Consider the following 27023-nt stretch of genomic DNA (forward strand, 5'->3'; position numbering starts at 1 on the left):
TGTAGAGTTTTTTGTATTTTTCTTAAAGAAAGATTCCTGTAAGTTGAAATATTCAACTAAATTAATAATTAAAAACTAATAAATATTAAATATAATTTATATAAAATTATTAAAAAATAAAATAAGTAATTTATTTGCATTTCAAGTTAATATTTACCTTTTTATTAAAGAAAAAAAAGATTCTAGTTAGTTTTAAAGCTTGACTTGATATTCTCAAGGATTAAATTAATAATTAAAAACTAATAAATATTCAATATAATTTATTTTTTAATTTTAGAAAATAAAATTAAATTTTTTATTACCATTTTAAGTTAATATTTACCTTTTCCCCCGCCTTAACCTTCTTTCTTTATTATTCAAAAGCTTAACTTAATCCAACTCTCCTTTCCTTCTTTTTTTGGTTGAATTTTCTTTGCCGTTGGTTTGCTTGTTTGTTTGTTTGCCTGTTTGCTCATAATATTTGTTTGCCCAGCTTTCGTGTGTCTGTGTGTGTGTGTGTGTGTGTTGGCCTTAAATTCCTTGTCGCTAAAGCATTTTGGCCAGTTTCCGCTGGTTGTGATGAGACCATTCGATGGAAATGGAACTCCAGTCAAAGGCGGTGGCGAGCGAGCGTTGCAAATATTTGCCGAGGGACAAGTATGCGCAATTAAAATTTGATTTAATACAAATGTACACACACACACAGACACAGATACACACACATACACCATCTCAGAACAGAGCAGACATATGTACATACATATGTGCGTTTGTTTGCATTCGTATTTGCCTGTTTGCCTGTTTGCTGGTGGCACACAGTATCCAATTTCGAAAATTACTTGCGCATCATCAGTTGGAAATTCCTTGAGTATCGAATGGAATTTAATTGAAGTCACGAAATTCGAAATTTTCACAAAATTCAAGAACACGCAAATACACAGAGACATATGTGTGTGTGTGTGTGTGAATATCCTTGATGACAGCTATTACACTGGGGGAGTTAAAGATTTATTTTAAAATTTCATTTTTATTTTATATATTTTTATTTCTTTTCTTAAACTTGTAAATGAATAAATAAAAATTAAATAATATATAATATTAAATAATTTAAATATGTAATTAATAATTAAAAAATATTCCTTGAAATGATACTTAATACTTTTGTTAATAAATTTGATTAATATTAAATATAAAATTTAAGAATTTTATAGTAATTTTATTATATAATATTTTTTTTATTTTAAATAAATGTAATAAAATTATTTTAAAAAATGATTAATAAATTTAATAATTTTATTAATAATTTTATAAAATGTATTAATAATTTTAAATTTATTAATAATTTTATTTAATTATTTTATTTAAATTTATTAACAAAATCCTTAAGAGATTGCTTGAATGGCTGAAGATTCTTGAGTATTATTTCAAAGAAAAAATATATATATTTTTCTTAGATATACTAATTGTTTAGTAAATGCATTAAAACTATTATCATTAATCTTTAAATAAACTTAAAAAATATATACTGAACATAATCTTTTTATTTCTAATTAAAGGAATTTTATTAAAAAACTAACTTTATTATTAACAAAATAATGAAGATTCTTTGGCTCATTTAATCATTTTTATAGCTTAACTTTGCCTCGTTTTTAGCAGTGTACTTTATATAAATAAATCAGATAACACATTAACACTTCCTTGTGTGTGGGCTGTGCGCTTTGCCTTACATTTTTCTTGCTTTTGATGTTGAATTTTTAATTTTCATTAACATTTTGCTCTTCAGACCCTCAACCAGCCGCCCTTATGACAGGTTTTTTTTTGTTCTTTTTATTTTCCAGGGGGTTGCTAACTTTTGGGCGGTGGTGAAAAGCCCACACACACTCGTACACTCACAATTAGTATTTGCTGTGTGCTTAATTGATATTTGTATAATGAAATGTGTCACAGGATTTTCTTGCCCGCATCATTGTGAATGGTCAGAGGAGGGGGTGGGGTATGGGGGGATGGGGGGATGGTTCCTGAGAAATAGCAGAAGGAGCTCTCGAAATACTGGCCAAAAATTAAGTCCATCCTGGGTCTCTCCCACACCCCCTCAAGCATCTCAAGATTTGTTGACACTTTCATTGGTTTTTCATGGGTTTTTCATGGGGTTTTCTTAATTGTCAATCACGGAAGTAGTTTTTCTTCAAAGAGTTTTGAAAGGAGTTTAAGTTTGTTATAAGTTTAGATTAATTATATCTTTAATATAATTATTTGTAGAGTTTTTTTGTATAGATATATATATTTTAAAGATTTTTTTCGAAGAACCTTAAGTTACTTTTAAGTTAACTTTTTCTGTTAAATATATTTTAAAGAAAACAGCTTATTTTAGCTGCTTTTCCTTTTCCTTTTATCTTAATTTTATATTTATTTTTTCCTAAAGATTCTCTTTATTTTACATTATATTTTTTTGCCCCATCTTATCACATGACACCCCTACAAATTGGTTTTGTTTCGGAGAAGGTCAGAGCCAACAGATTTATAAGCTTCCTTCTCCCCTTGACCACAATCAATAAATTCGCTGTATATACATATTATTTTTACCATTTTCTGTTTTGGCTCTTTATTTTTTCGGTGGGTTTATTGTTTCGTTGGATGCTTAAAATGCGATAAATTAAATTAAATAGCTTAGCTACTCGGTCCTGGTGAGGGGGAGTGTCCCTTTATTTGGCTACTTACAGATTATGTGACATTTATTGTTCACGCTTAAATCTTGAAAATTGCAATTTAGCGGCCTGTGTCCTTTTGCGTGGGTGCTGATGCTTCTGCTGCTGCTGCTGCTGATGGTGGTGGTGGTGGTGGTGGTGGTTTTAGTGAGTGGGTGGGACTGGCTTATCAGCTAGCCCCAAGGACAGAATTATGTCCTTGTCGCCATCGTCTTTGTCGCGTTTGTTTTCTTTCTTTTCCTGCGGAAAGCTGGATTTTTTTCAGGATTTTTTTTTTCAAGAATTTTTTTAAAGATTTTTTTTTACGCTTGTTTTGTTGCTTTTTAAACCCGGGAATTGGAGAGTTCAAGAGTATATAAAAATATGTTTATTGGGTTTAAAAAATAAAATAAATATATATTTTTAAGATTTTTAATTTGTATTAAGTTATATTAAAAAGATATTTAAGGCTTATTAATGCATAAAAAATGTTTTTATAAAAATAATTTAGTACAAAAAAATTGAAATATTAAGCAGTTTGAAATAAATGTATATACACATATTTTATGAGAAAATTATTAATGTATATTTTCTACTAGAAATTACATTTTTTATTATTTTTATATTTAAAAAACGAAATGTTTATTTTTTAACATTTTCTAAAATACGTTTTTTTGTAATTTTCCCAAATTTTAACAATCTGCAGCTAGAGCTTTGCCCAAAAGTATGCTATCATATTTGTTCCCCCCCTAAAGGCCGGGTATTCCATGGTCGTGACTCTTGATTTTAACCTTATTTCTTGATATTTTCGGTGTTTTTTTTTTTTGTGATTTCTTTTTTTTTCTGCTGATGTTGACGGTGCCGCCGCACAGTTGTCTCGAGTTTCCGTTTTAATAAACGTCGATTCCGGCTTCCTGTTTGGCATCGCTGTGCGTATCGCCGCCCCTCTTTTGGCCAGGGGGAGTACGCCCCCCATCCCTGGTATACCAACCCCCGCAAATGAGAAGTCGTAATTGCAGGGAGCGTCTGGTCCTCAGTCTCATTTTCCGTCCGCATCCGCGTCTCGGGCTGTGTCTTCATTTATTGCCAATATAATTTTTCGACTTGGCTGGAAATTTAATTTCCTTCTTCAACGCCACATCGTGTGAGAAAGTTTTTCCATCATCATCATCATTCGGCTTATTTTGTGCCTCGGGGCCATGCAACCAACCAAAGTCCCGTTGAAATCGAGAATCCAGGGAAAATCCACCAAAGAACCAACCAAAAAAGCGGATGTCAACACAAGAAGCTGAAAAGTTTTGCCTAAAAGGGTTACAATTTATGATTATTAAACTGAAACCGAAGCAGAAACATGGGTACCATTATTATTTTTTAAAGCAACCCCCAGACAGGGGAGAAAAAGTGCCTTCGGGGGGTTAAGGAGCAAAGCCAAAAGGACAACAATAAGATAAGTTAAAATAAATAAATACAATGAAGATATTAAATTTAAGAAAACGATAAAGATAGTTTATAATTAAGGATTTTATAATATTTATATTATATAGTATATTTTTTTTGGTAGCATTTCTTAGAATGAGATTTCCAAAGTTAACAAAACATCTTCCATCTCTTTCCGTTTTGGCCAAGTTAAAAAGACAAAGGAGTGCTCTTAACCCCCCAATACTTGACAATACAGCGCCTGGCTTTGTCCTTTTTTTGCTATATAAAATAAACATACGAATATTTATGGCTGGCAAGGATCTATGTATGCACATCCCTTTCCCAAGGGACACAATGTAAAGTGAAGTTTATGCAAATAAAGGGAGCGGCCAAGACTGGAGTTATTCTCCCCCCAAGAGTTATTTTTTGGGGGCTTAAGAAAGTTTTTCCCCGTCCTTAAATATACATATATGCCAGTTTGATCTCTTGGAATCCAGAAAAATCCTCTATGAATCCTTGGCCATTAGGCAAAAGTGTTGAAATTATGATCTGTTAAGTGTCTAAATACAAGAAGCCGCCCGGGGGTTGTTTCGTTGCTGTATTTAAAATGTCATTTTGTTGTCAACCTCAGACTTCTTGTCTTACGTCAAATTATAATTATGGCGCCATGCTACTAACGACATTAACACAGGCTCTGGCACAGTGGCAAGAGCAGCCATTAAATTGCCTAAGCATACGAACCCTTGTTGTGTCCTTGCCTCGCCCACTTGCCACCCCCCAAAGGATGGGGTAAGGGGTGAGTTGGGGTTGGGTCCTGCCTTCATTATCAGCATTGAAAGTTAAAATGCAGGCAAAAGGCTTTGGCTTCTATATACTCATTTTTGTTGTGTAAGGTTAAACGTTTCAAAAACTTTGTTTTAAAATCACTTAGCGAACGGCACAAACACACACACACACACTGTTGGTCCTGGCTAAAAGGGTGCAGACTTTGTCCATATTGCCACCGAAAAACCTTCCTGGCTCGATTTTCCCCAGCCCACTTCTTCCGCATTTTCCAACTCCTTTTCCGTTGCCGACGACGATGTCGTTGTCGTCGCCTTTTGCAAAGTGGTGATAATTTCTGCTTTGTTGCGAAAATGACAACATTTTAGCTCCGGCTACACACCTCCCCCCAGCTGAATTTTCCCCCAAACCCAGCCCCCGCACTATTTTACAACCCACACCCGACAACCCCCCTCCTACCCCCTCTATTTTCCACTTGCAATGGACGCGACTTGTGTCGACTTTTAATGGTTTTTCATCTTATTAGCAGGCAAAAGTTCTTTGTCGCCGTTGTTGTTGATGCCACGCCCCCGCCCCCAGGAAAATGTCTGGTTGTGTGTGGGGGTGTGGGGGGAAGTTGGAAAATGGCTACAGCTTCAGATTTATTTGCAATTTTTGCTCATTTGGCAAAACACAAAAGAACAAAAAAAAAAAAAAAAAATAGAAAACAAAAATAGACGACGCCAAAGTCTTTTGTCTTTAGCCACTTTGCGAGCCCTTCTATGGTTACTCCTTCCATTCCTCCTGGTCTGTCCTTCATCCCTCTCTGCATCCTCTAGGTTTTTCCTACGCTTTTCCCCAGCTTGTTGCTCCTCTGCTCCATGGCGCATAATTAAAAAAGTTTCATTTCATTTTGTTGGGTTTCTTGGTTCGTTTCGCCTGTTTATGTTCATTTGTTTTCTTGCGTAGGTTTCTGGGGTTTTTCCCCACCGACTTTTCCTTAGCACTGCACAGCCGTTACAATTGGTTAAGGGGATGGGGGAAAATTCAGACATCGTCGCTTGTTTGCCGCCTTTTGTCTTAATGATTACCGCCTTCTTGCGTTTTTTGCATGCTTCGTTTAATTTAATATTAATCTAAGAAGTTTGTTTGTTTTTTTTTTATGTGTTTCGGCTGGGGCCTTTATACTTACTTTTTGGTGTCGACCAGAAAGCTGCAAATGACTTGGAATTAAATGGATTATGAGGGGGAGAAGGAAGTGGAATTTACAGACATTATTAATGATTATAGTTAAAAGATTTTAAACTTAAATTTTGAGTTTAGTTTTAGACTCTAAATTCTTCTTTGATTCTTTGATAAATCAAATATTTCCACAAAAGTGTACAAAAGAATCAAGAAATAAACAAAATTCGTTTGATACATAAAAGAAAATCGTTGCCACCTCCTAAATACACTCATCAAAATACACTTAAACCCCAAAAACAAAACCAAATAGATGGTGTTTCGCTTCAAAATAATGCTGCGAATTTATAGATTTTCCATCGTCCTTTGGGTTGCGTTTCTACGGGTTGCCTTGCCCACGGATTTCGATTTTGGATTTTTGGCAAATAGCGCATAGCTCTCTCTGCACATGGAAAGTAAAGTGCGGAATTTTTGGAATCAGCACGGGAATCGCCCAGAATGGTGGCAAGTGGGGGCAATGGTAACGTATTTCGCGAAAATTAACCCCCGGCGGAGTTGTGAAAGCTTCATAAAAACGCATACCAACGCAGACATGCATATAGCGGGCGAAAATCCATGAATGAATGAATGAGCGGAGGATGCTTTTCCACACTGAAAACATTAATATAGTTTATAGTTTTTAAACTTTCATCCCCAGCTTAAACTTCTCTAAGAAATTTTTCTCTTAACCAAGAAAAAGTATAGCAGATATTTATTTAAAATTTATTCAAGTTCCCAGCAAATTTCTCTCAGTGTTCGGGACTTGGATGGGGGGCATTGGGATCGGAACTGCATGCACACTTCCTTCGCATCCAATGCAATATTAAGTAGCATGCGGCGACTTTGACATGGCAACTATTGTGGCGTTGTCTGGTCCGGGTTCCAGATCGGATACCCAACATCCCCCCACCCCACCCCCTATATACTAACCCCCTAACACCACACTTAACCCCTGAAAAAACTCACCCCTCCATAAACGTGGCGCTGCATATTTGAAATATCCATAAAATGGAACTCCCAGAAGCGCGAATATAAAATTCATTTGCCAAACATTTTGAATGCCAAAATACTTGAGTTAATCAACAAAAGAAGGAAAAATGTTCAAGGTTTTTGGTAAAAGATTTCCATTTAAATTGTTTTATATGTTAAAGAATCTATTAAAAATATGAAAAGAATGAAGAATATAAAGCTTAAGGAATTTTAAAATAATTTTGAGAAGCAAGTTTTAAATGGCAAAATGTTCAAATATATTTTATTATATTTTTTAATTTATATATTTTGTTTTTATATATATATATTTTTTTTTTAATTCAGTATTTTCTAGTAAATTAATTTAAATTAAATTTATTTCTTTTATCCTACGTATATTTTTATGTATAATTTTTCTTTCCTTTTCCAAAATTTACCTATTTTTTCTTCCTTTTGTATTAAAAAACACCCAAAAGAATATAGTATAAATTTTGACACCTTTTCATTTCGCAGGCAAAAGCTTCACCCTGACAATTGTCATCTCAACGAATCCCATCCAAATAGCAACATACACCAAGGCCATCAAGGTGACCGTAGATGGACCAAGGGAACCCCGCTCTAAGGTCCGCCACCAGGGCTTCCATCCGTTTGCATTTGGGCCACAGCGCTTTGGACCGGATCCACTTATGGCCGGATTGCCCTTCAAGTTGCCAGGTAAGCAGAGCAGGTGAACAGGAAGGATCCTAAAGGGGGGTCAATGGGGGACAGGACTTGAACGATAACATCTCAGACACTGGGGGAAAAATAATTAAACAATTCAACAATATATATTAAATAATTGTATATGGTATATAAATATTTTATATATTTATATTTTATATAGACAAAATAATTTTATTTGAAATTTTTTTAAGTTTATTTAGTATTAAATTTATTTTAAGTAGGAAATTTTTTCTGTTAATTAAAATAAATTCAAAATTAATCTTAAATATTTCAAAAATCTTGTTTTTAATGTCTTTACTAATTTTAAAATATATTTACATTTATATTTAGGAAGAATTTCTCCTGTTTGTTGATCAAAATTAACTTTAAACCAGTCTAAAATATTTGAAAAATCTTTTTTTTTATTGTATTAACTAATTTTTAATATATTTACTAATTTTTAAATATATTTACTAAGGGTCATTTAATAAAACATTTATTTGAAGTAAGAATTTCCTTTCTAAAATATTTAAAAATAATTTTTTAAATATATTTACTAAACCCTGTCCCGCGTTACTTACTAACTTAATGATACATTTCCACCTTAAAACCCCTACTTAAAAACCCTCAAATACATTTACATTTAGCATAAAAATCTCTATAAATTATGGGTTACTTTTCGCCAAGTGCAGGGGCATAAAGTCATGGGGGCGGCGTCCAGAGCTGAGCGGAGCTAAACCGGGAACTAAGCGGCTTTTGTGAAATGGCCTCAAGGGCTTGTCGCTCGTTAGACAGCGAACCACACGTATCAATGTCAGTCACGAGGGGTTAATATGGTGGGAGGTGGGTGGTTTAGAGGTGGGCTTACGGCCCAGGTGAGCTCTTATTGCCTGTCGTCTATTTTGGCCGCGGGGCCGCACGCGAAATTAGCTGTAAATAAATATACCTTTAGCCGGTTTAGGTTAAACGAACCGAAGCCGAAATCCCGCCGAAATGCCCGCGGCTATGGGCCATCGAAAGATAAAGAGGAAAAGACAGAAAAGCCAGAAAAGCCAGGAAAGCCAGGAAAGCCGGTAAGCTTACCGCCGGGGGCTGGGCTAATGGGTTAATTAGAGGATTCTGCATATATAAATCCGATATATATATTCCCCTCATTATGATAAGAACCATTTCCCAGGATGCCCGCAGGCTCCTTGTCTATTTTTTTTTTATATTCCTTTTTGAGCTAGGATGAGTTCTTAATGGAATGACTTGGGGTTAGAAATTTGATTAAAAAATAAAAAAAAAGAACCTAGATTAAGTTGCGGTAAATTTGTATAAATATTGAGAGAGAATATGTCTAAGATTTGGGTTTCTTTTTAATGTAAATATAGATTAAATATAAGAAACAAGTAAAATGTAAGCAATTTCTGGAAAACCCTAAGAAGTAGAGGGTTAATTTGGTATGCCAGCATGTTTTCCAAGTGTCAAAACTTTTGGCTCAACGCGGCTGCCTTCATTAACACCTCAAGCCATTAGCATAAAGATGATGACAAATGAGGCAGGGCAAAAGGATGCAGGACCCACAAGGATCCCTGAGCTGCTGTCATCGCCACCCTGTGTGTGTTTGTGTGTGTGCGTGCCCTATTTATGAAAACGAAGCGGGGCTACAATAGAGGCAACAATTATACAACAAAACAACAGCTTGAAAAATCCATTAAAATGATTTTAATCCTTTAACGAGTCACAAAAAGGCGTCAGGCATTGGGCTTTGACTTGGAGGAATCGAGGAAGCGAGAATACGGGAATACGAGATGCTAGAAATGCGCATCCTGGGGGTTGGTAAATACAAACTAGACAGCTAAGGTCAGGGTGATAGGTACCAAAAGGGGAATAATGGAAAAATAAATATTATAACAATAATTTCAAGTAAAGTTTTTATTACCTTTTATATCCCTTTCTTTGATTGTAGGTTAAATACTAGAATAAATGCTCCTAAAATACTATTGTCTTGAACATGACTGTGACTAAACCAAACCGAAAATCCAAGGCTAAAGTCCAACCCTCTTTGTATTATTTTAAAGAGCCCCGCGCGACTGTTGCAACAATAAACACGCGATATAACCAGACTGCGAACAAGGATAACGATGGCAAGGACGATTGTTTCACGGGGGTGTCCCCGGGAATACACAAAAATATATACAGTCGTCGTCGCCTGGTGAACAAATCGCGTTTGATACGCTTTGATTTTATTAAAATTTAACAATTTTGCTATGAAATTTATGAGGCCTCCGGGTGGTTCAGCTCAGTTCAATTCCCGTCAATTGGATTCGTTTCGTTTCGGGTTTTTTTTTTTTTTTTGTATTTTGTTTTTTTGCAGCCAAAAGGCTTACGAACCACTTGTTTTGGGGCCTCTGACTGTATCATTTATGACTCGGCAATCAGACATAAATTGTTCCTTTTTTAAATTGAAAGAAAAAGTCTAAGGAAAGATGCATTTGGAAAGTAAGACTTTAAGTTATTTGGGGGGATTTTTCTTTTAAGGAAAGACCTTAAAGTTAAAATGTATGGAAAAATAGGTTTACTTTTCTTTAAAAGAAATGTTGAAATATCAGTTTGAAATATGAGTTGGCTGTAACTTGGTTTTATTTCCATTCTTTATGGGTTATTTTCCATTTTTTTGGGCTCACTAAAATTGTCTTTTTGATAAAATATTGACAAATAATATGGTTTTAGGGTTTCTTAAGTGCTGTTTACAAATTAATTGATTGTTTAAGCAATCACAAAATCATCATAATGAAGAATTACAAAGGTTAAATAATTATTTAAAGAATTAAATGAATTTTAAAAACCAGCAAAGACATTTTTTAGGTGAGTTTTTGGAATTTGAAATTAATAATAAAGTATACAATTTTATTTTTAAACTACAAAACATACAAAAATATATTTAAAAAATTAATATCTATATATATATATACATATATATATATATATGTATATATATACTTTTCTTAAGTAGTGTTTTTTGTTTTAAAAATATATATTATATTTACATGTCCTTTCTGCCTAAAGGCCTTTAGCCACTGCCTGTCCTGGCAAATCATTTAAAATGAAACTTTTGCCATCTCAACCCGCCCCAAAAGAGTGTAGTTCCCCCCAAGGTTCACTATCTCCTCTACCCCCCTCGCATCCCTGTAGCAAAGTGACACAGCAGCAGCAGCTGAAAAAGTCTCAAAATTACATTAAAAACTAAAAGGACTTTGTGCTGGCATATGCGTGTGAGTTGGTGAGTAGTTTTTTGGCATACGGAAAATGTACTCGCAGTTGACTCCTTTTAACGGGGCCCTCGTCCTGCGTGTCAGAGAAAGTTTGCCAAATGATTAAAAGGACTCGGCAAATATGTGCGAGCGAGCGAGAGTAGTTGTAGTAGACGAGAGTCGAGAATGGAGAGCTCGAGAGCTGGAGAGCTGGAGAGGTCCTTTCACCGCCCCGAGATGCTCTAACGAAATAAATATAAAATGGCGTTGTAAGCAGAAGCACATTAGTGACAAGTTTCCACAAGGATCGGTTGCACTGGGAGAAAGGATTGAAAAATAATAATAAAATATTTTATGGAAATGTATTTTGTAAAGACTTTAATACATTTTTTAGTTAATTTTAAATACAAGAAAGTTACAGAAGGATACAAATATTTTTGGTTAAAATAATAATATATAAACCATTAAATTATTTATTATAATTAAATATTTTATTTATTGCTATAAAATAAATATTTTAATATTGTTTACCTAATATATTTTTGTTATATTTATTTTTTTTAAGCATCACAAATATTTAACCCTCTTTTTTTGTTCACTGTGGCTTTTCCTCAAAAATGCCCCCTTCTCTTAGCATTCCTCTCTCTCCATGCGTGTGTGTGTGTGTGGAAAAGTGGAAAATTTGTAGCTTCCGCAGCGGATATCCTGTTTCACACACGCCTTGCTCCTTTGGCTCTTCCTTCCTCCTCCCCCCGCTGATGAGGCCAAAAGGCGTGTAACTAAAAAAGTTTCACGTTGCGTTTTTAGTGAAAATTATATTAAAATTTTGCGCTTGATGTAATTTATGTCATAAAGAAGGAGCAAAAAAAAAAGTTGGCGCTAATGTTGTAAATGAATTTTCTGCCTGAGTTAATTTCCACGAAAAGTGGCAAGACAATGCCTGTATGTACATACGTGGTGCATAATTTTCCCCTATTTAAGATTATTTATTTAAAAACCCCTTTTTTTTGCTCATTCTTTTTTTTTTGGCTGGGCCGCCGTCAAAGGCAAAGATCAAAGTATGTTGACTCTCAACCCTTGAGCAAATATAAATACATATGTATATGTATGCAGCTCGGATCCTGGCCAGTCTGGGAGTCAGAATGAGGGCTTAGGCTTTTTGTGTTGAGGCCTCAATGGCTCAGAAAGTGAATGCCAATCAAGGGGGAGCACAAATCAATTACTTCTTACCCCTTAATTGAGTGTATTTGGGGCGTTAAATGTGAGAAATTCAACTAGCCAGCCATAGAGAGAGGTATTTCCTATTTTATTTGTATTATTTCTTTTAAAATGTATATGTAAACCCTTCTCAACACTCTCATTCCTTCAAGCCCAAGCCCAAGCCCAAGCCCCTCAGGGGGTGGCTCTGCCCTTAAAGGGTTAAACGCGGCTGGCCTTTAAACAAGTTAATAAACTCCACAGCACCCTCGAACAAAAAATGGCAAAAACGGAAAGAATGAGATGATTTAGTGCGTATAATCAAACATGCAGACAGACTCACCAAATTTGCACAGTCACGGGGCTATGGCCTACAGCTCAATTTGCCAGACGAGAGCTAAGCACACGCACACACACAGATCTGTATATATATATATATATATATATTTAGAGGGAGTTGCGTATTTTAAAGTCATTGTCCTTGTGGGTCCCAGGGACCTCCCCCAAGGACATATTACAGCATTGATTCAATTTCATGTCAATTTACGTGTCAATGCGACACTAATACGCCAAGGGTCGTGGGTCCTTGTTGCCAAAATGGGAAATTTTCAGGGGGTGGGTCAGGGTTCAACAAGGTGTGCGTTTAAAATTATTTACAACATTTTGCGAAAATATGTTTGCCGAAATGCCAGTGAAATACATTTTTTGTTGCCGCCACCCTCTCAACGCTGAGAAGTATGCTACATGATTTTTTTTCGCTGGCCCCTTTTCGGTAATAACTTGCGGCCTGTTTACGCCTTGGCCTTGAGAGGGCCGTGCGTGTACACTGAGAAAAAAATAAATATATATATCTTAAATATAATTGATAAGGTTATGTTAGCATTAATTTATATTTATAATATTAATATTAATTAATTTATTTAATCATATACTAAACGAAAAAAGAAATTGAATTTTATATATTTTATTATTATTTTTTTAATAATTCTCCTGATTCCTGTTTGGGGGATATCGATATATTGATATTTAACTTTGCTTAATTGACCTTTTTTGGCATGAAGAACAACAACGTTTTAAAACAAAGCTTTGTTTATATAATCGGTAGGAAACATGTCTTAATATACAAATTTATATAATAAAAAATGTTTAAATTATTAATATCGATATTTTAAAGTAAAAGCGATACTTATAGATATTTAGAAATTCAATTAGTTAAACTTTGCAATATTTTGGATACGATATTAAGAGCGATATATCATAACGAATCCTTTTCCAGTCTGAAATATATATTAAAGAATCCTAAAATATTTTCCTAAAAAAATATTTTAATAAAAAAAAAGCAATAAGCTATATATTCTTTAAGATATTATAATATATATAGCCGAAGGCCCTGTTGCCAGCGCTTTACCAACTAAGTTAGTTTAGTTTTGTAAACTTCTCTATCTTTAATAATAAATAAAATAAATAAATAAATAATATATATATCTAATATCTTATGTATTTTTAACCTAAGAAATATTATAAAAAACCCAAAAAATCACAATCCAAGTCTCACAAGAATGCTTTTCAAAAGTAAATCTCGTCAAACAAGTTTTCTCCTAGTGTACTTTCGTGGGGTTGTTGGTAAGCATCCTTGTGTGTCTCACTTATTGAACGCATGTGTTGACAACACTTGTGTAACGGTGAATTTGTGTGCCTATTGTGCGTGTGTGTGTGTAAGTGGGTAGGTATTTTTTCCAAGGGGTGTGGGTCCGGGGGTAGGTCGACAGATGCCGTTACCAGGGATCTAACGCCTCCCCCTACCCATCACGAGGTTACAAAATAGCAACAAATTTGCCAAAACAATTTGCAAATCTACAACAAATACGTGTAAATACTGATATGACTGACACTTTGGCGGAGGAGAGGGCGTGAAAGACAGGGGGCGGAGGCGGGGGAGCGACCTTTCACCTGTGGCGAATGCCGCCGATAAGTGATTGGCAACAGCTGCCGGGCTGGGAGGTCTTTATTAACTTGCTCCCATATATATATATTTTTTGTTCGTTTTGGTGTAGAAAATTGGCATAGAAAATTGTTCAACTTGTTTTTTTGAGACCTTGTAGCCTGGCTTTTTTTTTTTTAACGTTGGCAGGTTTTTTAAGGTGGGGGTTTTTTCAGGTATTTTAAATATTTTTATTTTCTTCTTTTTATTTTTTAATTTTTTATAACTTTAAGGTTATTATTAGAATTTACAGTTTGGGTTTAAATTGTATTTAAACAAATTTCTGAGAGGAGATTGAAACAAGTAACTTGGAAAAATAATGTTAAAAAATTTTATAAAATAGTGAAATTGTTTATGGTAGTAAATAAATACACAAGCCTGATTCCTGCCTTAATCATTTTACTATGGAAAATAATTTGTTTTAATATTTTCTTTTTTATAAAAAAGAAAAATATGTATTTATAAATATATAAACTTATTCATTCTTTATCCATATAAAGATTGATTGTTTTTAAACACATTTTCTTATTTAATTTATTTTAAAATATTTTGGAAAGGTCTTATTGCCTTTCAAGTTATTTTTGATTGAGGGATTTTGTAATATTAATAATATTTATTAAGAGTAAAGGGTTACATGTACTAAATATAAGGAACTGTTTTTATAATAGATTTAATTTTTAAATTCAAAAGAAACAAACATAAGCAACTGAGACTAGTTATAAGTATTTTATTTATACAAAATTCAAAGAAAAAACCAGATATTCTGTGTTTAAACTTTTCTAAATCTTCAGGAAATAAATATTAATCTAAAATAAAAATATGCAGATACCCAAGAATATTTTTTATTTTAAATACAAGCAACCTTTGATATTCCACAATTTATAAATATATTTAATTTCTTAACAATTTTGATTTAAAATATAAACAAAAAGTACTCTGTTGTGTTAATTTCAACTATATAAGTTCAGTAAATGTTTATCTATAATAATAATAAATATAAATTAAAATTTCTGACATTTTATACATCTTCCTTTATTTTTAAAACATATTAATAAAAAATAAAACAAAAAACACACCAAAAAACAGTAAACGAAAGCCGGCGGCAAGTTGAACAGCCAACGCGGTGTCCGCGCTGAAAAGCAGCAAAATGCAGCAAAGGGAAAACAGCAACAGAATTTCCTTACATTGCTCGCATTTCCGACGCTCGTCGGCGTCGCTTTTCCCTTTGAGTGTGTGTTTGTATTTACGTTCGGCGTCGGCGCATAACTCGAGTTTTCTGCTCTCACAATTTTCGAGTGAAACTGGAGCCATTTCGAGTGAAAATGTGAACCATATACTACGACGATTTCCCCTGATTCGTCGGCCTGGCTCAAAGTCGGGAAAATCGGCAACGGTAGCACCACCCCCGCCACCACCCCCTGCTTTTCCCTTATTTTGTGGTGAGTTAGAAAACCGGCTTGGTTTTCTTTTACTTTTCCATTTCGTTTTTGCTTGCTGCCTTCCTTTTTTTTACGTTTCTTTTTTCTTCGGCGCTTCTGTTTTTCCAAGGCAACGTCTTGTGGTGGGAAATTGTTGCGCGCCGTTGAGTTTTTTTCCTTTGCTTTTTGTTTTTGTTTTGCTTTTCCAATTTTCTTTGCTGCTTTTCGGGCGCGCCTTTCGTTTTCATTGCGTGCGGTTCGTTGGATGGTCGGGTGGACTTTTCCGCCGGTGGGTGGTATTTTCCGCCCAGCCAACGGAAGCGAAATGCCGTCGGTGGCGTGGAAATTGCTGAGCATTTGCCGACGGCAAGTCGCTGGGAAATAACTATTACCGGGAAATAGTAAATGAATTGTAATTTAAGTCTTGAGAGATTTTTCTTTTTATTTAAAATTAGATTTTAAGGTTTTAAATTTTATAATATTTTTGTTTTTTTTTTGAAATTTCATTTAATTTATCTAAATTTATTTGTTAACATTTTGTTTATTTTATTTTATATAATTTTAATACTTCTTAAATATTTTTTGATTTTTTCAACGTTTTACAGAATTTATTTTATTTATTGTATTATATTTTATATATTAAATAATTATTAAATAATTATTAATTTTGTTTATTCTCTTAAAAATCAGGTTATATTCCTATAATACATACATATACATACATATATATATGTATTTAGTTCCATACTTAAAAAGCTTTCTTTAATTTTTAAAGGCTTTCCCTCGAAAAGAAAAGTGTGTCATAATTTAAATATTATCTTAAAACAGTTTTTTAGATATTTATTCAGCTGTTTATATTTATGTTTTCTTAAATATGATGTTATAATTTTAATTTTTTTATTTAAAATATATTATCCTTGCTTCTTTTCCTTTCTTTTTATACTTTAATATAATAATAACATATTTAAATAAATATTTAAAAACATATAAAGTGTTAATAGAATTATTATTAAATGGTTTCTTAAATTAATAGTTTTTTTCATATTTTTGAATTGAATTTAATTTTATTCTAAGCTGTAAAAAGGAAACAAAATCCCACAAATATATTTTTAAAAATTAAGAATTTAAATTCCCAAACTATAGAAGTGTATTAAAATCATGGAAAATGTCTGTGATAATCCTGATTCATTGACCAAAGTGCTGTATTCCTATTTTTCCTTAAGTTTTCCCAGCAGCTGCATCAAGTATACGCCCCATAAACAGGCTTATTTTACCTCCTCTGCTCCTCCATCTCCTTCTTCTTCTCCTTCTGCCAACCAACCAGAATCTCCCCACATTGCGGTACCCAAAAAAAAAGCGAAAAAAAAGAATATGAAAATAGAAAATCTAGAAGAAAAGAAAGCGAAGCAGAGAAAAGGGAAAAAAAGAAAGCCGGACTCATGAAAGCTTTTTGCGGCGCACCAATGGCACCGCGTTATGCTCTTACACACCGACACACTTAGCAGGACACACACACCGATACACCTACCAACACTCACTCATGTACGGGGGCCAAGAATTGCGGGAAGAGAGAGAGAACTCCGAGAGTCGCCGTGGGAGGCGACTTTGAGCCTGTCCCAAATGGGAATACCCATACACAGACAGAACCATCGACGAATAACGAAACTTGGAGATGGAAAAAAGTGGGGGAAAAGCGGCGGGAAAGCGGCGGCCGAAAGCCGAGGAATGGCAAACCCAAAACTGACACCAAAAGCGGCTAACCCTTTATCGCACATAGGGTTTCCTTACAGGACCGCATATTTAGGTTGCAGTTATGGGGTCTCGTTTTCTCTCTCTCACTCCCGGGTCTCTGTGTCTCTTTCTTCCACGTTCTCTCTCTCTCACACTCTCTCTCTCTCTTTCTAGCTGGGTGGGGGTGGGGGGAGGGGGCCTTGGACATACATATGTACATAGTTTTGGGTTACCCAAAATCGACGTGATGTTATATTATATGGAAAACACAATTTGCTCAATGGTCTGCCGCTGTCTCTGCCGCAGTCGCTGCCAAAGTCGCTGTCGCAGTCAACGTCGCAGTCAGCGTTGGCGCTAACTTTAAGTAGCACTCGAAATCGTGGGCGGTACCGATTTCTCTATATGTCTGTGTGTGTGTGTGCTTAGGGGGTTCCCGGAGGTAAAGGTTTGGGAATATAAAGAAGCTGCAAAAAAATAGAGTGGGTTTAACATAAAGAGAGGCAGGGAAAACGAGAGAAAAATAGTGGAAAAAAGCCAGGAGGGGGGGATAGGAGGAAGGGTGATTAGGTGGGGGTTGGAAGGGGTGGGAAGGGGTGGGAAGGGCTAACTATGCAGAAGTTTCTAGACGCCCCCCCCAACTGGCGATCGTCGCCGTTTTGCGGGCTGTAACTGCTGCCATTTTGTGTGACACAAAACTATGGCCAAACTATAAAAATGTTGTTACCAGTTGGTGAAACCTATAGAAGTTTTAATTTAAAAATGTAGAAAACATTTAAGGCAATATTAAATATGTATATTTGTACTTAAAACTTGGCATTACTTTTTGAGACTAGAATGTAAAGTCCGTCAACATTGACTTAACTCAATGACTCTTTGTAAGAAAGGTGTTTTCAATAACATTTAAAAAGTAAAGAAGACATATGCGACATACATATATAATTGATCAGCATCAACAGCCGCCTTGATCTAGACATATCGTTTTCTCTGTTTCTGTCGCAACTTTTACAAATATGCAAACATTTACAAATATTCTTATTTTTAATGAGGGTACATAGTTTAAATGTCTGAACTGGCCGGATTGAACTACTATATCCTTTAAAAATTTCCAAAAATAATCAAGTTTCTCAAATCATTTCTTAATATATCCTAATGCTATTATTATATGGGACTCCCCTAAATCTCCTCCTTTGTGCCTGGCACAATTAATGCAAAAACTTGAGCAATTTCAAAAGGGCTCTTCTTCGGGCAGACAATGGCCCCTCGACGAAAGTTGCTTTCTCAATGACATCTATATGGCTATATAGTACCTATAAGTGCAGGGAAAACCCATTTACCTTTTAGGAAATTTCTCCCCCACCCTCTTCTTCATTGATTGTTTTTTCCAGTCCTTTGTTTTGACTGAGTCAAAGTTTTGCATTGTCAAAAAAGACGAGGCCAGACTGAGAAACGTTGAGATGATGATGACAACTTTTGCTTGTTTGACCCAGTTTCCCACTATTAAACCGATCTCAATGGCTATAAGTGTGTGTATGTGTTATGTGTGCGTGTGGGGAGGGAGGTAGGTGGAAAACATAAAATGGAAAATGGAAAATGTCATGCAGCAATGCCAATCAAGTAATGCACCAGAGGCAAACCTTAGCCAGCTGCCTCAAGACGAGGATGCTGTCTCAGCAGACACATTGGGGCGGCGGTGGGAGGTGGAAAGTGGGGGAAAATGCCATCCAAAATGTGTGTGGAAAAGCGGAGGAAGGCGGTGCAGCAGTGGTTCGTTTGGTTGGTTCGTTGGTGTCACATTTTCGGTGAAATTTTGGTTTGCAAACTTTGGCAAAACTTGGCCAAGTATTTGGCCTTAAGTGTGTTAAAGCGGGACGGAGACAGGCCAGCCGAAAGAGATAGCTAGCTGGGAGTGAGCGAGAGGGGGAGAGACAGAGAGAAAGAGAGAGAGAGAGTAAGCGAGTGCGGAGCATGTGAGTGTATTGTGGTCGGTCGACTGGCGGAGAATTCTCAGCTCTCTCTCTCTCTCTCTCTCTCTCGTTTTCTCTGTCTCTCTCTGGCTCTCCATGTCGTAGCTTCGTCTTGGCATTTTCTTAAGCTTTTGGCCAGTCTCCTTGTCCCCAGTTTACACGGAAAGAAAATAGGGGTCTGACATTAATGTTGTAATAAATATATGTATTAATTAGTACATTTATTAATAAGCTAAATATTTAAATAAAAATTAAAATTAGCTAGACATTTTAAGACTTTTTATAGGTGCCTCGGTGGCGTATACTTAATATTTGCTCAGTGTGCCCCATGTCTCCATGTCTCTGGCATCTTCTGGCAAGGAGAGAGAGAGAGTCCTGAATCCTCAATCCCAAGGCCTGAAGGAGCATTGCACTGGCAGTGGCAGTGGCAGTTCCTTGGCCCTTCTGCCCGCAACTGTGGGCTGCCACTTGATGGCGGCCACATGGACCTGGCCAGAGGCAGCCAAAGGGAGACGGAAACAAAGCGAGTGAGATGCCATCGCCGTCGTCGCATCGCCGCCGCCGGCTGGGGTATAATTTTAATGAATTTATTTAGGAGTTTGTCTTGGGGCAGGTGGACTCACACACACACACACTCGGTCCCTGGTCTTGCTCTATACATAAGCAGCAATGGCCGCCTTCGGAGGGGCTTCCTCTTGGCCACCACCCCCGTGTGTGTCGGTGTTGTTTTGCAGCAACCAAAATGTGCGGCAGCATTTTTGGTCTTGCACAGTGGGCTATATGTGGTCGAGACGAGGCTGCTGGCCACGGCTCCATCTCCCTCTCTTTCATTTCTCCAATCTTGGCCTTTGTCCTTTGCCCTTTTTTTTGTGAGAGATTTCGGGGCTATTGGTCTTGGCATTGTCCCCCTGGCTCTGCCAATCTGTGGCTCCTGTCTGGTCCGGATTATCCTTCGATTCTAAATAAAAGACATTAACTCCCAAGGACATTTAATAATTATAATTATACCTTTAATTTAACATACATTTGTTGAGTATTAAAGTATGGCGCTTTCTTGTGGAAAAAAGTCTTGATAAAAATTAATTTTTTGGAATTCTGATGTGACTAAATAGTATAGTTAACATCTTGAATTGTAATCAGACATTTGACAGCGCAAATGACGTTGCAGTTTCTTCAGATTGGCAGAGTCCATCTCATGGACCACTCGCAAGGCGGCCTTCAGGATATTCATATTGGCGGGATCAGGAAGCCTCTTTTTTGGCATGCGTCCTGGATCCCCATTCCGGCTGCTGTTGCCGGTCTGATTACATCGCGGGGACATCGACAATGACCTGGGCGGTGGTGACTTGAGCGGCAAGGATCTGGGTGACATGGGCGGCATGAACATCCCCTCCTTTCGACGTGGTGTCCATGGATCCGTGGACTTTGGCTGGGGCGGTTGAACGGGCGGTGGCGGTGACTTGAGCGGCGAGGAACTGGGTGGCAAGAGCCTGGGAGGCGGCGGTGACCTGAGTGTCGGCGGTGACCTGAGTGACGGCGGCGATGAGATGAGCGGTAAGAGCCTGGGCAGCGGCGGTGATTTGACAGGCGGCGGTAACGTTAGCGACGGTGGTGACCTGAGCGGCGGTGGTGACCTGATCGTTGGCGGTGGCCTGAGCGGCGGCGGTGATCTGAGCGTCGGCGGTGGCCGCGTCATGGGCGACAAGGACCTGGGTGTCATGGGGGCCGGGGACAACGCCGCCCTTTGAGGTGGTGTCCCCTGGTGAAGGGAGCCTGTGGAGTGTGACACCGGTGGGTGTAGTTGTTTGAACGGCGGCGGTGAAATGGGCTTTACGGATCTGGGCGGCGGAGACCTGAGCGGCAAGGACTTGGATAACTTGGACTTGGCCGGCAAGGACCTGGGCGACTTGGGCGCCGGGGCCATTGCCGCCTTGCGAGTTGGTGCCCGCTGATTTGCCGTCTGTTGAGAGCCCGTGGACCTTGCCTTCGGCTGGGAAGGTTGTATGGGCCGCGGGGGCGGTGACATGGGCGGCGAGGTCTTAGGCGGCGAGGTCCTAGGCGCCAAGGTCCTAGTAGGCCTCTGTGGCAAGGACCTCGGGGACTTGGGCGGCGAGGACATTGTCGTTTGCCTACGTTACCTTACCTTGCCCTATGAGTGTTGCTAAGGCTGGGGTTATATGAGTTCTGGAATTAAATTTTGTACATGATTATCCCTTATGTACCTTGGTCTGTATTAAGTTACTTGTGCTCCTCTTCTGTCCTCCAGCTTTTTCTCTTTTTTTCTTAAAGAAAATAAAATTTGGATTTTACGACCTAACGTGGACCCAGAAGGTTTCGTTGTAAAAGTTTATAACAGATTTTCCAGAGCCTACCTTTCTGATTTTCCAGACACACTAGTTCATGACATGAGTACAACTCGGTTTTCATACAACAAAATTCTCTAGAAACTAACTAAAGTATATTTTATGAACTATTATAATAACTATTGTAATAACTATTATAATAACTGTTATAATAACTATTATACTTACTGTTATATTAACTTGTATATTAACTCCATAGATTTTAATGACTAATTTGGTATTTTTTAATGCCTAATATGCCTAACCATCGCCAAATTTGGTAGCTCTATAGTCTCTGAGATCTAGGTCTTTATACGGACAGGTGCAGACCTGGCTAGATTGAATCGTCTGGTGACACGATATAGACCTAATAAGACATGAAAATTACATGATAAATCCATACCTAATAAATACATAATTTTAACACAACTTTTGTTACATCTTTCCTTGCAGGATTCGCTCATCACCTGGTGGGGATGCACAGTCACCTGCATGCGCCCGACTGGCGTGCCCACATGACCTTGGGCGGTCGTCCGGCCGCTTTTCCCGCCGCCCCCTTCTTCGGACACCATGCAGCGGCCGCCTTCCCAACGGCCAGCACCTTGCGGGGATTGAGTGGTGAGTTTGGGCTCCTTAAGGATCAAAGATATATAAAATATATAAAAATATTCCTTTCCTGCCCACAGATAACCAGCAGCAGCAGCAACAGCAACAGCAACACCACCAACAGCTGGCGCATAGCACCACCAGTCCGGAGGGATCGCCGACCACCACCACCACCAGTGGCACGCAGCTAAGCGCCTTTGTGCAGCCCCCGTTAACCTCGTCGCCGCCGCCGCCTCTGACCCTGCTGCGGCAGGACAATAACAACAACAGCAACATTGATGCGGGCTTCGAGAGCGATAGTATTTCCGTGACAGGATCGCCGCGAAAGAGTCAGCAGGGCTCACCGCTCACCCACGACGAGGAGGAGGCGGAAGCGGATGCGGATGCTGAGGCAGAAGCAGAAGCAGAAACGGAAGCGGCTACAAATAGACTAAACAGCGGCGGTGGCCCTACGGCGGGATCCCTGGGCGAGAGTTCACCAGGATCGGGTGGCGCCTTCACCGCCCTCATTCAGCGCAGCAAGAATCCCACGGATCTGTTCGGTGGCTTTGGAGCAGCTACCGGCGGCCATTTTGCCCCCAGCCATAGCTTCAATCCCGCCCTGGCCGCCCAGCTGTTCCTTCAGAGCCCCCTGCTGCCGCAGTCAAGCCAGTGGCTCTACAGCCAGCTGTATGGCAACTACAGTGATCTACCCTGGCTGAGGAATGCGGCGGCAGCGGCCGCAGCGAACGTGGCTCCCGAACGTGTACTGGATGGCAGTGGCAATGGATCGTCCTTACCCGCGACGGGATTGGGCAATCCGGATCACGACGGCGTCAATCTAATCAAACGGTGTGTGACCCTGATCACGCACAATCCCCCGGATGCAGAGAATGCCAATCCGAATGCCTCGCCGCCGGTTAGCTCCACGCGGCAATCGCCATCACCCGTGGAGACCATTGATCTGGACGATGTGAGCACCACCTCGCGATCAGCCAGTGGTTCCTCCGGTGGCGGCCTGGGTCTTGGCACCTTGGGCGTTGGCGTAGGCGTGGGTGTGGACGGGGCCGTAGGTGTGGGCCTGGGCGGTGGTCCCATAAGGACACGGACCCCCAAACCATCAGGGGATGTGTGGCGCCCCTACTAGCGGCTGGCGGCCGCCTTGCTTGGCACTTGCCTGGCGGCCCAAGGACATGACCTTGGCGACAGCGGCGGCGGCGGCAGCGGTGGTGACAACGCAGTGGGTGGTGCTGCCGGAAAGCGGAACACCTAGGCCAGTCAAGGCTAAAATATATAGAGACAGTTCGATTGTGGTGTAGTGAATAGTCGCCATATCGCAACTGGGCGGGGATTGTAGCTGGAATTTGTTAAAAGCTTGGTGTTGATGTTTGAAAAGTATCGATTGTTATCGATTTTGTTTTATTTGAAAGAGTATATCTTTAAATATCGATCTTAATCAATGTATGCCTCGATCAAGCGATAAGTTTATATATGTTAAAATGTATTTTCTACATAAAAAGCTTATCTATGTCCATATACTTTGATATTAATCGATAAATCGATCGATTTTTTTTTGTTAATTTAATCCTTATATTTTATAACCGAAGAATATTTTATTTTATATATTTGTCGAAGAAAATTTAATTTAAATTATCGATAAATATTTATATTGATCGATTTATACTTCAATAACAAAATAATTACATTTGTTAATTTAAATTTCATATATTATAATTAATTAATTGTGTTTTATGATAATTTGAGCCGCAATTCTTAACCCAAATTCCATACAAAATATCAACATTTTCGATATAAATTTATTTTGGCTAAATAATCGATTTTTTTCATTATGAAAACTTGATATCCAATAAATATATTTGTAATATTCTTTTATTTCGGATTCTCCAACACTCGATCTAGACGAATTCCAGAAGCAACCCTTGCATTATGTAATTTTTTTTAGTTTTTTTTTGTCAACTAATGTAAGTGGCTCACATATCGAATTTAAATCAATTAGCATGACCCTAAGAATCAAATATTTAAGCTGACGGCGGGGGCCGCTCACACATAATAAATATACGAATATATAGATACGAGATCTGTGTACATTGAACATACATACTATATATATATACATATATATATATATATATATATATTGCTCTGTATTTCCCCCTCCTAAATAAATAATTATTGCAAGATCATTACCTTTAGATGTTTAAGAAGATACCATTTTTTTTGGGCAAGACAAAAATAAAACGAAATAAATGAATAAATATATACATATTTTAAAATTTATTAAAAATAAATTTAAGTACAGACTTGAATCAGAGATATACTAAAACACAGACAGAAATACACTGACAGAAAAAAAATCAAATCAGATGACTTGTACATACATAAGTTACTTGAGTAGTGTGCCAAAGATTCGTTAATAAAAATTTCAACTAAAAGTATTTGAAGGGTGAATAAAATTTTGGAAGAAAAGCTAAAGTTTGTATGTGGAAAGGTTTGTTTATAGATTTTATTTTAATAGACAAATGATTATAAAACATTTATTTTCATTTAATTTTTTAATATCCCGCAATAAGCCATAATATGTTAATGCAGATCAGGAATTGTTTTGGCCACAATATTGCCCTGATTTCGTTACCAAGCCCAGTATTAAGCCCACTTCAAGGGTATGGAAAATCGAGGCAAAAAAAAAGAGACAGAGACTGACGCTGGGATAATCAGCGCGCAGCCAAGAAAAGCTTTTAAGAAAATTAATTCACCCCCGCCCCAACAAAAAAACATCCTTTAAAGGGGTTAACAAAAAGATAAAATAAAATAAAATAGCGAAAAGGAGAATTGAATTTATTGCCGGGAGAGTCTTTTGGCGCAAATAGAAATCTCGCCAAAATAAAAAGTTTAAATAAATGGTCAAACTTGAAAGCGAAAAAAAGCGCCAGCGCGGAGAGAAAGAAACCCGGAAAAAGGGTCTCGGGGAAAAAGACTTTCAACTTGTGATGTGTTTTCCAGCAGCTTATTTAAGTCGTGCGAATAATGAATGAGTTTTCCGAGCTCATATTAAATGAGCTTGGCGGCGATCCAAGAGAGCGTGCGCCTTTCTTCATCACCTTACGTTGTTCCCCTCTGTCTTCCCTTTGTTTTCCTCTCCGCCTAATGAAGCATAGAAACAATTAGCGAATGGCTTCTAAGACAGCCCGGAAAATACAGGGATTATCCCTCACCAAAGCTCTTTTGGGATTTTAATGTAATCACTTGTCTTTATTCCAGATTATTTATCTTATTCTTATTTGGTCGGTGACTTTGTTAACTCTTTTTTATACTACTTAGTAGGGGTTTTTAAATTTAAAAGGTTTGGTGAAATAAGTTGTTGTTTAGGGAGTAAGTCTGCTGGATTGTACTTGGTTATAAGAAATGGTATTTCAAGATTTCCTTTTGGGTTATTTAAATTTCTAATTAAAATCTTAAAAAATTCTATAAAATTGTCACCCCTTTTCTCTTGCCTTTAACTTGATTCCCTCAAAGCTAGAGTTTCTTATTTGCAGCTTAAATATATATATTTTTTCAGGAACATATACCTCATTTGTCAAGTGCTCCTCTACTAATCCCGGCCATATGTGACCCGGGGAACCCCATTATGGGAGATGTCGTGAGTGTGCAAGGAAAGGGTTTATCTAGCGTGCTCGAATCTGAAACAAATGGCCGAAAATTAACTCTGCCTTATGAGTTGGAACTGACAAATCGGCGAGAGTTGTATCCTTTTCCTTTTTATGTCGTTAAAAACCCCAAAAAAATTCACATACTCGTGTGTGAATACTTTTTGAGCCGAAGAAATTAAAAATGAATAACCTGAAACGAAGGCAACGAGATGTACCGTCTCGTCCTCCTTGGGGGTTGCTTTTCGGCTTTCGCTCTATGACTTTTCGTCAGTTTTTCACCGCCCTTTTCTATTTTCCACTTCCACTTTCCACTTTATCGTTATCAACGTAACCTTGTCTCGCTCGTGTCACCTTTTCTGACACCGACAGGTCCTTACTTTTATCCAGCTCATGGTCAAAGCTCCTGACAGTCTCAGCTGCATCTAGGTTTATTATTTTATTTTTTTTTTAAATATAAAGGAGAAGGGATACTTTTCAGTATAAAAAATATAGACATCAGAAATGGAAAGTCATTAAAAATGTATTTCAGAGATTTTCTGGAAAAGATGTATAGATTTTAAAAGATTTTTTAAGTTATTACAGGGAAATGTATAGCTAATTTCTTTGATAAGGTTACCAAAATTTCCTTTATTCAAAATCCTTGATGAATACTTAAACTAAGAGGTATGTTCTAGTCGTTTTCCCCATTGTTGTTTTCGCCAAGGCAGAGATTTTCAAGCTGCCTGCCAATTTGACATGTCTGAAGACGTTGTCCTGGCTACCTCGTCCTTGTATTTGTCCTTTCTGCCTCAGATGATGACTGGCATTTGGATGGCGACAACCGTGGGTGGTTGGGAGAGGTGATTATTCCGGCATTGGCCGGCTGTGGGGGATGGAGCAATCTTAAGGAACGGCTGCGACACAACCTAATAAACTGTTGCCCAGGACGACCAGCATTTTGACATTGGCCAGCATCAGCTCCTGGGTTGCCTGCAACAAAAGGACGAAACTTTCATATCGTATTTGAGGTCGAACAGGTTCGAAATTAAAGCATCTGTCCGGGCTGAAATTTCCCGACCATTTTCGACTGTCGCTCAAGCGTTAAATAGAAAATTTTATGGCCACTCGTTGCGAGAGTGTCCTGGTAACACACGCACACAAGCAAACACACAGGACTGTTGTCCAG

At 37.7% G+C, this 27023-nt stretch overlaps 2 protein-coding genes across 5 annotated transcripts in view; one reads left to right on the plus strand and one right to left on the minus strand.

Moving 5' to 3' along the window:
* Positions 1-23414, plus strand: part of RunxB (Runt related B) — a 29966-nt gene extending 6552 nt beyond the window's left edge. Inside the window, exons 3-6 of the mRNA XM_017174634.3 lie at positions 7548-7748; positions 22059-22223; positions 22292-23212; positions 23264-23414. Of these exons, the coding sequence (XP_017030123.1) occupies positions 7548-7748; positions 22059-22223; positions 22292-23212; positions 23264-23337 (1361 nt within the window). The 3' untranslated portion in view covers positions 23338-23414. The remainder of the gene's footprint in view (positions 1-7547; positions 7749-22058; positions 22224-22291; positions 23213-23263) is intronic.
* Positions 19922-21647, minus strand: LOC108080054 (uncharacterized). Of its 4 annotated transcripts, none has more exons than XR_011445636.1 (3): positions 21486-21629; positions 20272-21424; positions 19922-20221 (listed from the first exon to the last, which is right to left on the minus strand). XR_011445636.1 is itself a non-coding variant. In XM_017174635.3 (2 exons), the coding sequence occupies exon 2, from the start codon at positions 21380-21382 to the stop codon at positions 20381-20383; it is 1002 nt and encodes a 333-aa protein (XP_017030124.1). In that variant the 5' UTR covers positions 21383-21430; positions 21486-21644; the 3' UTR covers positions 20241-20380. The 4 variants fall into 4 exon arrangements, 1 of the variants encoding a protein (XP_017030124.1); XR_011445635.1 differs by having other exon boundaries at positions 19923-20221; positions 20272-21447; positions 21506-21647; XR_011445634.1 differs by having other exon boundaries at positions 19926-20221; positions 20272-21430; positions 21486-21644.
* Positions 23415-27023: the final 3609 nt, after the last annotated feature.

This window comes from Drosophila kikkawai, chromosome X, assembly GCF_030179895.1.
Source record: "Drosophila kikkawai strain 14028-0561.14 chromosome X, DkikHiC1v2, whole genome shotgun sequence".
Lineage (NCBI taxonomy): Eukaryota > Metazoa > Arthropoda > Insecta > Diptera > Drosophilidae > Drosophila > Drosophila kikkawai.